Raw genomic sequence first — 15,251 nt, forward strand, 5'->3', positions numbered from 1 at the left:
GAGCCACCAGGCAGAAAAGTTCAGGGATTTATAAACCAACAGCAAAAGCGCAGGCGAGCCCGGACAGGCACTGGCAGACTCTGCTGGTGGTCCCCAGATCGATGGCCCGCCCCGTCGCAGAAGCAGAGGCTCTCGGCTAAGGCTACGTCACCTGCCCCGCCCTTCTCCCCCAAGCGAAGACCCCCCCCCCCCCCTCCGCCCCAGAGGCTGAGCAGACCCCAAAGACCGCGCAAGTCCATTGGCCCCAGAGGCAGAGGTGAGCTGCAAACAATTCTGCTTGGGAAGAGAAGGAACTCAGTGGGGGGCTGGACGATGTGGGGGCTGGGGTCCAGGGAGAAACGGGTGGGCGGGCAGAAGGATCCAGGGAAAGGAAGGTACTGGAGGGGAGTGGGGACAAAAGCAGCTCCCGAATTAAACTCACTTCAGTGACTGAAACCAGGCAAAACACACAGGAAAGATTATCTGTAGCCTGAGACCCTTGCACAGACACTGATGACACGTTTATGCAAAACAAGCAATTTGAGGAGAAACTCCCGGGACGGCGGAAGGAAGGAGTGTTTGATTAATAGTTGTGTTTAAGTACTTTAAAGAGAACTAACTTATACTATTGAAGGAGCAGGAGGCATTACAAAGTCTCCAACATCAGCAGCAGCGACAGCCCCATAAAGAAAGGCTTTGGTAAGTTAGGAAACAGATGATAGCATTAACGTTACAGTAGCGCCTCCAGGTCTCTGAAGCATCAATCCCACAGTTGTAAGCCAGGAAAAGAGAACCCATTTGCTCCTTTTGGAAGCAAAGAACTTTCCTTCACTCGGGTGAAGACTTTCCTAGGAAGACTTTCTGTCTCTGCTTATGTTGCAAGAGGATTCAAAGCCAAGACAGAAGAACCCAGGTATTGCCAACTCTTTTGTTATGTACAGCATGAGGCTTAAGTATCCGGGAACCCACGTCTTATTTATGGCTCCATTCTCTTGTAATTAACTCTCAGAAGGCAATGAGTTGCTCTTCTTTCCCAGCGGAACAGAGGGTTACCTTCACCTTGTTCTTTGTTCTTCTAATGACAGCAAGCTGCCCTACTGTTTTTACTCATGCAAAGAGTGTCCAGAACTTTCCTGTGATTTGGCGGGGACAGTGTGGGCATGTAAGCACCCTTTAGTAAGTCTTAATTTGGGTTAAACTCATTCATAACAATTCCGCCTTCGGATCACGGGACTTGCCCCACGTGTGGGTTAACGTGCTCAACTTCTATCAAGCTGAGCGTAAGTCTTTTGTGGCACTGCCCCACATCCCTGTGTCAGTGAGGAGAGGTGTGTTTCCAATCAGAGAAAGAGCAATATTACCCCTGCAAGGTCAGGGTGGCTGCTATAGGTCTGAGCTGAGACTCAGCCCTCCCAGCTGGCCAGTTTGCTGTCCTCTTGGTCAGTAGCTGGCATGGAAATGTCCAATGTGTCCTTTTTGGCAAGGATTTGAAGAAATGTTAGAAATATTTAATTTCTTTTCTAGTGGGTTATTACAGCTGTAAAAGTGGTCTTGGAAGGTTAAATCAAATTAATAAAACATGTTATACATTAAATGATACAATGTTATAAAATTGATTATATAGAGAAGTACATACATTGCTGCATATGTGGGATTTATATGCCTGCGAAATATTGGTTATATCTGAGTGGTGAGAGGAGAGAAATGATTTTTTTCCTTTTATTGATTTACTGTTGCTGAGTTTTTTAAATGGTAGATGCATTATTTTTATAGTTTTATAGTTTTGATAGTTTAAAAGGCTCTTGTGCAAACAAGACTAAATCGATGAACTTTAATTGTTCCAATAGCACTATTATGGTCTCTAATAATAGGAATCCTGCTTTCCAGGACATGAGAAGCTATGAAGACATTTTCACACTAATGAGCCCATTTAATGGTACTATCCAATGGGAGGCTAGCGCATGCTGGTCCTACAAAGAGTACATTCCCATAGTGTCCACCCCGTTCACAGCCCAGGGACTAAGGGTTCCTCATTCCCCAGAACTCACCAGCATTTGTTAGCATTTGTTTTTTGATGCTATGCATTCTGAGTGGGGAGAGATGGTGCTCAAAGCAATTTTAATTTGCATTTCCCTGGTGGCTAAGAAACTTGGTGACTCAAGTCTTTTCTTGGCCATTTGCATTTCTTTCTCGGGACTGTTTATTCAGTGAACTGAATAACTGAATTATCCCAGTCAGTTACTAGATGATTGGTGAGGGGTGTTAAATTTTTGTAGTTCTTATAGAAGGTCCTAAAAAAAAATAAATCTGAAAATAGGAAATAGAATTACCAGTGTGTTCCTGGGTATGTAACACAGATTTGCATATCTATGCTTATTGCTACATTCTTCACAACAGCCAGGAAGTGGAATCAACTTACATGCCTGTCAAAATACAATGGATAAAGCAAATGTGGTGCATATGTACAGTAGAATTCCATAAGAAGTAAAATCATGACATTTGCAGGAAATGGATGGAACTGGAAATCATTAAGCTTCTAAAAATAAGGCGGACGCAAAAAAAAATACCATGTGGCTTCTCTTACAGGCAGAACCTAGATTTACAATTCTATGCATATATGTGTTTATAATTTTATTTAATCACAGACCATTCAAATTTTTATGTGTGCATATCTGAATGCACGTGAAAAGAAAGCAGAAATGAATCAACTAGAGTGGGGGTTCTCAGAGAAAGCCAAGAAGAAGGAGGGAAGCTAATAAGAGCAAGTCTTAAAGACAAAGGCGCCATTAAGAAATAGGTTCATTTGTTTTCCAACTCAACACAGATGGTGACAGGATGTGCACGCAAGACCTGCCCAAGTTCAAACCAGGGCAAAATCCCAGCACAGAAAGGCAAGTAGACAAAGTCCCATCCCTAACTAAGAAGCCATTAATACCTGCTGGGAAAGGAAAAAGTTTTCTCCAATGGAGTGACCCTGGGTACATCAACCACACTTCAGGCCAATATAAAATTGACTCCATGGATATTTTTTGCCTTTTTTAAAATTTTTTCTTATTGTTTCATTTTGATTTTCATTTCTTTATTTGTTTGAGAGCAAGAAAGAACATGAAGTTGGGTGGATAGGAAGTGGGGGGGGGTCTGGGAGAAGTTGGGGTAGGAGAAAAAAACACCATCAAAATATATCGTATGAACAGTATTTAAATAAGAAGAAAATAAATTTAAGTTTCATTTGCCACAAAAGGTGTGCATAAAGGAACTCTCCCAATTATTCCCAGACTTGTTATGTGTGGTATTCCTGAGCCTTCGCTGGAACTGTCCATATGACTCCGGTGTGATGTCTTTTCAGGATGAAGATGGGTGACAGAGAAGTCTGCTTGTTGGCCTCCCTCACTGTAGTCTGCCTGGTGGTCACCCCTGGGAGCAGGGCCTGTCCTCGCCGCTGTGCCTGTTATGTGCCCACGGAGGTACACTGTACATTTCGGTACCTGACCTCCATTCCAGATGGCATCCCAGCCAACGTGGAACGCATAAATTTAGGGTGTGTGGGCCTTGCCTGATCCCCTTCTCAGAGAGGGACCACTGAGCATCTTGGTGACTTGTCCCCAAAATACCTATGCTTACTCTTAATATTGTTCTCCTAAAATGAGCTCGTAAGAACCTTACATTTGTGGAGACAATAAGTATTTTTTCCTTATAGTCTTTTACTAGACCCTGAAGACCCTCTTAGTTGTTTGGGATCCTCATAATTATGGGGCAGCTTCACTCTGAATAAAATTTTACTGGAAAATGTTACAGTTTCTGTTCACAATCATTGTGATGATACAAGGCTTAACTAAGCAAGAGGAACTACCTTCTATGTAAAAACAAACAAACAAATAGACAAACAAAAAACCAAAATCTACCATTTCCTTTGGCAAGGTCCTTTGAGACTTATCAATGTCCACACAGCATATGAAGCAAGTCACTGTCAGTGGCCTACTTAAAATACTTGACTTACTAATTATGACAAATTATGGTGCTACTTTAAAGGTTTATGAAAAACTGCATGTATAAATAAATGCACAAATAATGGGACACACCATAGGTGAGGATGTGACATTAGCGGTCACTTATGCCAGGCCAGCACTATTGTTCACCTCAAGAGGAGGACATAGAGGTGGAACAGAAGTAGTCAGTACTGCGCAACAGTGCCTTGGAAGCCATCACCAACAGGAGAGGCTGACATTGTGTTCTCCCTATGAGCTGCTCTTGGACTGAGTACTGTTACGTATTGATTCACTGGCTGTCCTGGCTAGTTTTACGTCAACTTGACCCAAGTTAGAATCACTGGAGAAGAAGGAGCCTCAACTGAGAAAATGTCTCGATAAAAACAGGTTATAAGCAGGCCTATAGGGTGTTTTCTTAAGTAGTGATTGATGGGGGAGGGCCTAGCCCATTGTGGGTGCTGCCATCTTTAGACAAGTGGTCTTGGGCTTTATAAGAAAGCAGGTTGAGCAAGTCAGTTACCAACAGTCCTCTGCATCAGCTCCTGCCTCCAGGTTCCTGCCCTGTGTGAGTTCATGTCCTGACATCCATCGATGAAAAAAAGTGACGTGGAAGCAGAAGACAAATGAACCCTTCCCTCCCCGGTTTTGCTTGGGCCATGGCGTTTCATCACCGCAATGCTAACCCTAACGAAGACACTGGTGTTCTTAACGCCTTTGAGCTAGATTCTGCTATCTATACCTGATAGTTGAGGAAACTGGAACACAAGATGTCTCCGAGTTTTACCCAGAGCCACACAATCCTTTTTGGGTCTGAGCTCATAGTCACACCCATGTGGACTCCAGTGCCAGGCTTCTTAAGCTGCCAGAGTGAGGGGACAGCGTCAGAGAAAACAGCCTGCGTCCTGGTACCCACAAAGAGAAAATGCTAGGCTTCAGTAGAAGCAAGATGTATAATAGATGTATAAGTATTTGAGGATGGGAAGGGATGTGGAGGGAGGGATCTGAGGCTGCAAGGACTGGGTATTAAGTGGAACTTCTGAAGTCAAAGTTCAATATTTCAAGTATTCGAGAAATCTCTTGGGAACACAGTTGCAAGAGGGGGTTTTCTGTCTGTTTTCTCCTTTGACGTTTGCACTTTAATCGGCAGGCTCAGTTGATGCTTACAATAAATTGTTTTGCAGGTACAACACCCTAGCGAGATTGGCAGAAAAGGATTTTCATGGGCTGAGCAGGCTGGTGTTGCTCCTGCTGCACAGTAACGGCATCCACACGGTCACTGACAAGACCTTCTCAGGCTTGCGGGCCTTGCAGGTGAGAGGGGCCGAGCGCCATGACGGGCTGGAGGTGCGGAAGAAGTCCGCAGCACCACCGCGCCCCCCCCACCGCAGCACATGTGGGATGGAAGATGGGCAGTTTGTAAACTCGGGACAGACATCAGGGAGAGGTTTGCAATTGGGATGCCTTTATTTGTGGAAATTAGAATATTAAAGTTTCAGGGGGCTGAGGTGATCTCTCAGTGGGTAAAATGTTTATGAGAGTATGAGGGCCGAAGTTTGGATCCCCAGTAGCTGCACAAAAATGTGTGTCCTAGTGGTAAACAGCACATTCAATCCCAGCCCTGGATGCAGAGGTAGCACATCCCTGGCCAGCTGCTCTATCCAATTAGTGAGCTCCATATTTCGGTGAGAAAACTCGGCTCAAAAATGAACATGGAAAGCACAAAGAAGAGCGCTAACATCTGGTCTCTACACGTTTTCCACATTTGTTTTTGAGTCCTCTGACTGAGAAACACTGGGTTTGAGGTGGTACTCCCTGGTAACATTTAGGGCAAAGCTTTCCAGTTTGGCTTTTGCTTACTATGGGAGTTGGCATTCTGAAAAGCCTCTTTTGTAGATAATTGAGTTGGTAATTTGAGTCAAATAAGAAAAATGGGTAGAAAGTCACAACTTTTATAAGTACTTCATGTTCTTTTCTTTTGTAAAAAGAATAGCACGATCAACTAATTAGAAAGGGATTTGTTGAATGCTAAAGCATCATGAAGCAGTCAAAATTATTTGACTTACAATTCAGAATCAATTAAATTTGTATTATTGAAAAAGACAGCATGTCAGATGTCGCCCAGCTGATGAGTGGATAAACAAGACTGTGTAACATGCACACAATGTAGAAACCGAAAGAAATGAAGAGTTGATATGTTTTACAACATCTGGAAAACATTTGTCTAGGTGAAGGAAGCCAGGTCCAAAATGCCACATAAGTGCGTGATTCTTCTTATATGAATTGTTTAAAAGAAATGAATCCCTAGAAACAGGAAGTGAAGAAAAGACAAAAATAACGGTGGATTTGGATTGGTTTTAATTTGGGGAAATGACAGTTTCCTGAGATGAGACAGTGGAGGTGGACGCAGTCATAGCACAGCGGGTTATACTAAAACCCAGTGTGCTGTGCTCTGAGAGGGCCCAAGGAAGGGACGTGAGTGAGCAGAATGAGGTGATGGAGAAAGAGTCACAAACCATGGCTTCTCCATAGTTGGAGCCTAGATGTGCCAATGTACTAACGTAAAAGCGGAAGGAGACACACTTAGGGGAGGCTGGGAACCAGCAGGAGTGGGAAGGGGACAATGGAAGGTACTGGGAGGCAAACACAAACGAAACATAATGGCGTATATTACGGAGATGTCATAATGACACTAAAATTTAAAAAGCACTTTTGGATTATATCTCAATAAAGATCCTATGAATGGGGGTTATTGAAGTCCATAAGTAATAATCTCATAAATCTTCAATTTATTTCTTCTTCCTCTTCCTCTTCCTCCTCCTCCTCCTCCTCTTCTTCTTCTTCTCCTTCTTCTTCTTCTTCTGTTTTCACTACACATAAAAGCAGGCAGAGAAATGAATGAACTCAATGAAGCAGTCTAGGAGAAGGAAGAGAACCACCCAGGGGAGGCCAGTGGTAGGGAAATGAATTTCAAAGTGCAACAAATTACTTTGCATTATAATCTTAAAAAAATAATTAAAATGAACCCGTGCACTTGTCACCCAGCTTCCATAGTTATCTGTGAATGAGAACTATGCTTAGTTGCAATCTGTACATTACATTCCGCTGAGCTGTTTTGAATCCAATTCAAGTTTATGATGCTTAATCTTATACAGAATAAAAGAGTCAAGAAACTCTAGAAGTGACCATAACATCACTATCGTACATATTATAACTTTAGTGGGAATTCCTTAATAATACTGCTTGTACAAGTCTGATTGTCTCTGATATTATTATCACGCTTAATTGAGCACTAATTTGTTGGGTTAGGTTTTAATTAAAGTATGCACATTCCATAGGATTCATCTCAACATATTTCTATATTATTCATAAAACTTTCTCTTTTATGACAATTCCTTTGTTCATATTTTTATTTGTAGGTCTTAAAAATGAGCTATAACAAAGTCCAAACAATTCAGAAGGATACTTTTTATGGACTCCGGAACTTGACCCGGTTGCACATGGATCACAACAGCATTGAGTTTATCCACCCTGAGGCGTTTTACGGACTCACCTTGCTCCGTCTGGTACATTTAGAAGGAAATCATCTCACGAAGCTCCACCCAGACACATTTGTCTCCTTAAGCTATCTCCAGACATTTAAAACCTCTTTCATTAAGTACCTCTACTTGTCTGATAACTTCCTGACGTCCCTCCCAAAAGAAATGGTTTCCTATATGCCAAACCTAGAAAGCCTCTATTTGCATGGGAACCCATGGACCTGTGACTGCCGTTTAAAGTGGTTGTCGGACTGGATACGAGGAAAGCCAGGTATCGTTACCGTTTGTTTCTTGGTACTAGTGAAAAAGAATAACCAGTGGAAGGCACTTCATCTGTAATAGAGAGTCCTAGATAATATAATGCAAAGCACGAAGCCCCCCAAATAACTCAGTGACAGTGAACTCTGTACCCCTACAGTTGTTGTTTGTGTCTCCGTGGCAAAAGAGGAAGTTATGTCTCTCTAAACTCCCTCCCCGTTCCCAGGCAGACACTTTCCATTCTGGCCCCCGACACTCCGCAACTGTTTCAGCACGGAACCTTACTGTTGCCTCTGCCCCTTCCTCCTCCGCTTTATGTGCTGCCAGATGGCAGCTCTGCTCAGCATTCCTTCTCCATGAGTCACACCACTCATTTACCCCGGCTGCCTCAGAATCATGACCCCACACTCCTGTAGGTTGTCTGTGTTTCCTTTCTTGAATGAACATTATACTACTTATAGAATTAATTTATAGAATGAAACGTCTGCTGCCTTTTCTATGTCTAATTTATCTATCCTTAGCCTCTACGACATATCTGGGACATAGTACGTACTTAATACTTTTATTAAGCTGGTATTATATAGGTAAAAAGAAGTGAGTTCACCATCTATTAGTTACCTATGGTCTTAATGTCTCAAATGTGTTTGTGAAAATATATAAAAACGTATATGTTATGTGCCCATACATAATGCACATATATGCCATATGGTTATATACCTATATATGTCAAATACAAGCAAACCCTTTGGAACTAAAATCTTTCAGTCATGTCTATACGACAGGTTCCCTCATGCTTTTGATCCCTTACTGACAAATTTTTTTTTATTAAAAATTTCCACCTCCTGCCATTTCCTTCCTCTATCCAGGTCTAGGAAGGTGAGCATCCAAACAAACCAGGCTCCCACAAAGCCAGTACATGCAGTAGAATCAAAACCCAGTGCCATTGTCTTTGGCTTCTCAGTCAGCCCTCATTGTCAGCCACATTCAGAGAGTCCGGTTTGATCACATGCTCCATCACTCCCAGTCCAGCTGGCCTTGGTGAGCTCCCATTAGATCAGCCCAACCGTTTCAGTGGGTGGGCGCACCCCTCGCGTCCTGACTTCCTTGGTATCTTCTGCACATTGTGGCCCTAACTTTTGAAGTTTAAAGTATAGGAGCAAAATTAATATGTTTCATTTTCATTTTTCCTAATTTCACAGTAAAATTTTCACTATAAATCAAGAACTTTAGCATATGCATTAGAACATGCTGCTTTGTTTTTTCTTTCCTAAGTTGAGAGGTTTCTTTAGAAAGGAACCATGTCCGTAGCTTCTCTCTGATTGTCAGCATCACCACTCTTGTGACTGGCGGTCTGATTAATAAAACAGGGATTTCTTGGACACAGAGACCATCGCAGTTTATGTGATGCAGGAGACGGCTACTTAGGAGCTAAGCATGAAGTGTATGTCATCTGCATACATTGGGAAGAAGGGTTGTGTGCTGTAATAGGTGAGGGGCCCATTAAAACAACGTGAGATTTCGTCAGAGAAATCTCATGCGATTTCAAACTTAGGTTTATTGTTGGAAGTTTCCAATCCATATATTCGAACCATGGCTGGCTTCAGATGAGAGCACCAGCAGACACGTAAAGGGTTTGGAGTCTTTGGCCTGAGTGACTCGGTCCTTTACAAAGAAAATGCACATATTTAACGCTGCTCTCGGGAATTATATCTAAGACACCTGTTGTTTCAGTTACCTGCTGAGTTCAGCAAGTGATAGAGGAATTATTATGTGGTACAGCACGGAAGCCGCAGACTGTTGTTTCAGAGAAAAACTCTACACCTCTGTTCTAGTATTGAATGGCCCGCTTTTAAAAACAGGCTCATCAGAGCAATGTTTAAAATGCCTTAGCATATGGCACTTCAGTACCCAACAGGACTCCTTTGAGACTAGTGGTATAAAATTTGCAAACTGTGACATCACCAGACAGCCTCTCCCCTCCCCCCATTAAGCTTGGCTCTCTAGTGCTGAATCTGTCTCATCCTACAGGACCATCACTGGCCATCCCACTACCTTCCATGTTCTACCAATACTTGCATCTTATTGGCTGGTGTAACCTGCCTCTTTGTCTCGTCCTTCTGTCTTTATCTCTCCATTCCTATTCTAACTAAGCTAGATCATAAACTGTTGTTTTGGATAATGGATAAATGCTTGAATTTTTGATGCTATCCCATGATTTAGAGATTTTTTTCAAGCAGGCTACCTTTTAAAGTATAACCAAGTTCTATGACTGTCCTAAAACCTTGGCATGAGGAACTGAAGGGTTATTAAAGTGCTGAACATGCACTTATGATGTTGTGTCTCTAGATAAGAAAATGGTTCATTCAATTAATACTTCTCAAGTGCTAAATGACTCCAGGCCTAATAAGTAGATCTGTGAATGAGGCAAATGAAACCCCTGTGCCTATGCATGCTGTATCATGGCATGTGGTGTAGACCATGTGTTTTAGAAGTCTGTGCATGCTGTATCATGACATGATGTATAGACCATGTGTTTTAGAATTCATTTCACAAACTTCTTTGAACTCTAGTGAAAATAGTTCTTCAAAGTATTCATGTTAACTTATAAAGATGCCTCAGCTTTTGAAAATAATTAAATAATGATTTTTTTCCTAGATGTAATAAAATGCAAGAAGGACAGAAGCCCCTCCAGTCCTCAGCAGTGTCCCCTTTGCATGAACCCCAGGATGTCTAAAACCAGACCACTTGCTATGGTACCAGCCGGAGCCTTCCTGTGTACAAAGCCAACCATCGATCCATCACTGAAGCCAAAGAGTCTCACTATTCAGGAGGACAATGGACCTGCCTCCATCTCACCCCAAGATTTCATAGACCCTTTTGGCTCTCTGTCTTTGAACATGACAGACCTGTCTGGGAACAAGGCCAATGTGGTTTGTACCATCCAAAAGCCATTCAAGACCCTGCCAATTGCATTCACTGAAGAAAATGACAACGTCATGCTCAATGTGTCTTTGTCCACAAATCTGGTGTGCAGTGTGGATCCCAATCACATCCAGCCAGTGTGGCAGCTACTAGCTTTGTACAGTGACTCTCCTCTGATACTAGAAAGGAAGCGGCCGCTTCCTGGAACTCCACAACTGACGTCCAAATATAAACAGGTGGCTCTTATGCCTGAAGACATTTTTACCAATATAGAGGCTGACTTCAGCGCCGATCCTTTCTGGTTCCAACAAGAACAAATTGTCTTGCAGCTGAACAGAAATGCCACCACACTCAGCACATTGCAGGTCCAGTTCTCCAGCGACGCTCAAATCACTTTACCAAAGGCAGAGATGAGAGTGGTGAGACGCAAATGGACCATGATCCCAAAGAGGAACACCACCAAACTGGAACACACTGTTTTGGCTGGTGGTACTATTGCCCTGGACTGTCCGGGCCGAGGTGACCCTTCACCTCACTTGGAATGGCTTCTAGCTGATGGGAGTAAAGTGAGAGCCCCTTATGTTAGCGAGGATGGGCGAATCCTGATAGACAAAAGTGGCAAGCTGGAACTCCAGATGGCTGACAGCTTTGACAGTGGCCTTTACCATTGTATAAGCACCAACTATGCAGACGCAGACGTTCTCACCTATAGGATAGCTGTGGTGGAGCCCTATGTAGAACACATGCATGAAAACGGAGTTCAACAAACAGTGGGTACTGGTGAGACACTCGATCTCCCGTGCCATTCCACTGGTATTCCAGATGCTTCTATTAGCTGGATTCTTCCGGGAAACACTGTGCTCTCTCAGTCGTCAAGAGACAGGCAAATTCTTAACAATGGGACCTTAAGAATATTGCAGGTTACCCCAAGAGACCAGGGTCATTATCGTTGTGTAGCGGCCAACCCATCAGGGGTTGATTTTTCCATTTTTCAAGTTTCAGTCCAAATGAAAGGCCAAAGGTCAGTTGAGCACGATAGGGAAGCAGACGGATCTGGACTTGGAGATCCCAATCCCAGTGTTCCTCCTAAGCAACCACCATCCTTGAAACTCTCTACATCAGCTTTGACAGCAGGGGCAGAGGCTAGAAAACAAGTCTCCAGTATACAGAAGAAGGGCAAATACAGAGAACTAATACATCGGCGGCGTGGGGACTCCACACTCCGGCGTTTCAGGGAGCAAAGGAGGCAGTTCCCCCTTTCTGCTCGGAGGATTGACCCACAATACTGGGCAGCACTATTAGAGAAGGCAAAGAAGAACTCAGTGCCAAAGAATCAGGAAAATACCACAGCTAAGCCCGTGCCCCTGGATGCTCCACCTGCGGTGCTCCCTGCTGAGGAAGAACGTGCTTCCGGCATGATTTCTCTAGATGAAGAATCCGTGGTTCTGAAAACGGAAGGGCCCGGTGTCACCGAAAGGTCATCAACTGCTGACTCTGGACCAGCATCTTATGGCTTTGCGACAGGCATGGCATCTGGCACAGAAGTCCCCTCCACCGTGAATCCACACACACTACAATCTAAGCACCTTCCTGATGTCAAACTATCTAATGTTATCGACACTACAGCTGTGTCAAAGAGTATACACTCAACTGCAGCAAGCAAACTCGAAGATGTAACCAACCAAAATCCAATCAATATCTTCCCATCAGTACCTGCGGTAGCTGAAACTCAGGGTACTGCTCAGGTAGGGAAAAGAGCATTTTCCCAAATGACACACCCAGGAACAGGGGGAACCACGGCTGCCGATGGCCATACCAACATGCTCAGCATCCTCACCAACAGAGTTGATACAGTCTTGCGGTCAGCAAATCCAACAGAGGATTATGGGCATCCGATACCTATAATAGGGCTCAGCAGAGTCAGGGGTAATGACACCTCTTCTCACACTACTAAAGAGCCTAGCTTCCCCAGGAACCTTTCAGATTCACACACTGCTGCCTCTTCTCTATCTCACGTTTCTAGAAACAGTACAGCTAACTCCCCCTGGTCCAGGCACTTTGGGAGAGAGAGGACAAATTGGAGCAGAGGGCGACTTATAAGCCCATATAGAACCCCAGTTCTCAGGCGGCATCGATACAGGATTGTGAGGCCAGCGCTCAAGGGACCTGCTAACAGAAGTACTGGTGACTCTTCAGCCACAGAACCCCGTAGGAGGTGCCCAACCTGTGCTTCCACAGAGAGACTCACCCTGGCTGCGACAGTACCACCCACTCCAGGCTCTTCCCTTAGCATCCTCCCCAGGGCTAACATCACTGGGGACACAGCAGGAGAGTCTACCACTGTACCCCTGAGCACATCATTATTACTTAAGAACAAACAAACTGTAGATATTGAGACATTACGAACCACTATAAAATATTTCAGAGGTGAAAGTACCCAAGTGACTCCCTGTGAAGCAAGCACAACTTTCATTCCCACACTTGTATCCCTGGAAAATATCCCAGTAGAAAATATTGGTTCCCTGAGTGCGTCTAGTACCATCCAAGAGGAAAGAGATTCAATGATGACATCACCAGTCTCTGGTCCACTCAGCAAACCCTCAATGCCAACAGAAGCAACAAACACAAAATTCTCAAGAAGGAAAATTCCCTGGCATAAAGTCTCTGTAGATAACCATAACAAAAAAGGGGTGTCGAAGAATCTGTATCAGTTTGGTTTACAGAAGAACACAGTCACGATGCTTCCCAAAATAGCTCCTCTTTTACCCACAGATCACGGACCCCCCTCACATTCTACCACACTCTCTGCAACACAGATGCAAACTCTGTCTGTAGCAATGGTCGTCACTCACCACAATGCCACTGAAGGTGCCAGAAGTCTCTCAGCGGGCAAGGAGCAGTCCTTCGCCAACTCTGCCTCAGTGCGTCCTGGTGCCACAAGCAAGAGAGCAAATACAATGAGCTTCCTGTCAATAGAAACAGACACACTGGCCATGCCTACTGACACTGCATCTGTCATTATCTCTGAAACCCAAACAGCAAGTTCCAAAGAAGCAAAAAACCAAATTAAGGAGCCTCCGAAGAGCAGGAATGACCCAAACACCACCCCAGGTCAGAGTTCGGGCTTCAGCATTTACCCATCTCCAACTACAGCTGATTCTTCCTTGGCTTTTACTGCCTCCTCACTACAAGACCCTAGCAGAATTGTAAGCACAATTGCTCTCCACCCAGAAACTAGTCTCCTGGGCATAACTGAACTGTCCCAGAAGAATACTCAGACTTTGGGAAATACAACAGCTTTGGAAACAACTTTGTTCAGCAGATCAGAGGTCACCACCGCAAAAAGGACCTCATCTATACCACCATCTCTCAGCAGCGGGGCTCCCCTAATGCCCATTCCTTTCCCTAGGGGTGTGGTTACAGACAGTGAGGTCACTTCGGTTTTCAAGATGGTGACCAATGGAATAGTTACTATACATGAATCCTCAAGGAACAACACAGATCTGCAGCAATCCTCCACAGAGGCTCACCCAGATCCCCAGACAGTAACTGGAACCACTTACTTTACCTCCTCTAATTTGTTCCCTCCTACTCCTGCAGCAGCAGTAAGAACAGATAAACCACAGTTTTCTAACTGGAAGCCCTTTCTCTGGCCCGAAAACCACATTCGGCGCAAGGCATACTCAGAAACTATTGAAAAGGGTGAAAGGCCAGCAGGGAGCTTGTGGTCCCCTCTCAGCTTTTCAGAGAGCACTTATGCCTTACATGGGAATGGACAGAAGCACACAGAGAGTGTTATTGATAAGAGACCTGTTCAAAACCCAGCTTCCAAACTCCTTCCCTCTGACTCTTTACCTAAGACTACACTGGAAAAACCAAGGATAATTGGAGGAAAGGCTGCAAGTTTTACTATCCCAGCCAACGCTGATGCCTTTCTTCCCTGTGAGGCTGTTGGAAACCCCCTGCCCACCATCCACTGGACCAGAGTCTCATCAGGTATTTGTAACCATTAGCAATACCTTATTTATGAACCAAGGACATGATTGTATCTTTCGGAGTTGTCCTCAAAGGAGCAACACTAGTTTTAAATGTCTCCAAACATATAAAAACTATTAATAGCCTCACTTGACATTTGTGTATTGCACATTAGAATTTTTTTTTAGATTTTAGATTTTACTTTTGTGTGTGTGTGCATGTGTCCAAGCATTGTGTATGTATGTGTACATGTGTGTATGTGTGTCTGTGTGTGCATATGCACACGTTAAGGCAGGTGTCTTAGGATAGAGGTATTAGATTCCCTGGAGCTGGGGTTATATCTCCAGTCCCTAATAGAAGGTTTTAAACTTCAGATTTATTTCATGTGTATGAGTGTTAGGCCTTTATGTGCATATGTGCACATATGTGCCCGGTATGTACACAAGTCAGAAGAGGGGATCATACCTCCTGGAACTGGAATTACAGATGACTGTGAGCCAGCATGAGGGCATTGGGAACTGAACCCAGATCCTCTGCCACAGCAACACGTGTTCTTACCTGCTGAGCCATCTCTCCAGCCCCACTAGAATTTTTT

General features: G+C 43.9%; 1 protein-coding gene and 1 long non-coding RNA gene across 3 annotated transcripts in view; one reads left to right on the forward strand and one right to left on the reverse strand.

Annotated features, from left to right (window-relative positions):
* Igsf10 (immunoglobulin superfamily member 10) overlaps positions 1 to 15,251 on the forward strand; it is a 26,665-nt gene continuing 11,414 nt past the window's right edge. The window contains exons 1-6 of one of the 2 annotated variants that reach the window (XM_048424630.3): positions 1 to 256; positions 728 to 892; positions 3,326 to 3,517; positions 5,147 to 5,276; positions 7,382 to 7,772; positions 10,415 to 14,677. In XM_048424630.3, coding sequence (XP_048280587.3) covers positions 3,327 to 3,517; positions 5,147 to 5,276; positions 7,382 to 7,772; positions 10,415 to 14,677 — 4,975 coding nt within the window. In that variant the 5' untranslated portion in view covers positions 1 to 256; positions 728 to 892; position 3,326. The remainder of the gene's footprint in view (positions 257 to 727; positions 893 to 3,325; positions 3,518 to 5,146; positions 5,277 to 7,381; positions 7,773 to 10,414; positions 14,678 to 15,251) is intronic. The other variant, XM_085676470.2, reaches the window with a different exon arrangement.
* On the reverse strand, positions 6,298 to 13,631 carry LOC148118792 (uncharacterized). Its single transcript, XR_015735756.1, has 2 exons — positions 13,534 to 13,631; positions 6,298 to 6,832 (listed from the first exon to the last, which is right to left on the reverse strand). It is a non-coding gene; the product is annotated as an uncharacterized LOC148118792 (long non-coding RNA).

The sequence above is a fragment of the Myodes glareolus genome, chromosome 20 (assembly GCF_982192425.1).
Source record: "Myodes glareolus chromosome 20, mMyoGla1.1, whole genome shotgun sequence".
Lineage (NCBI taxonomy): Eukaryota > Metazoa > Chordata > Mammalia > Rodentia > Cricetidae > Myodes > Myodes glareolus.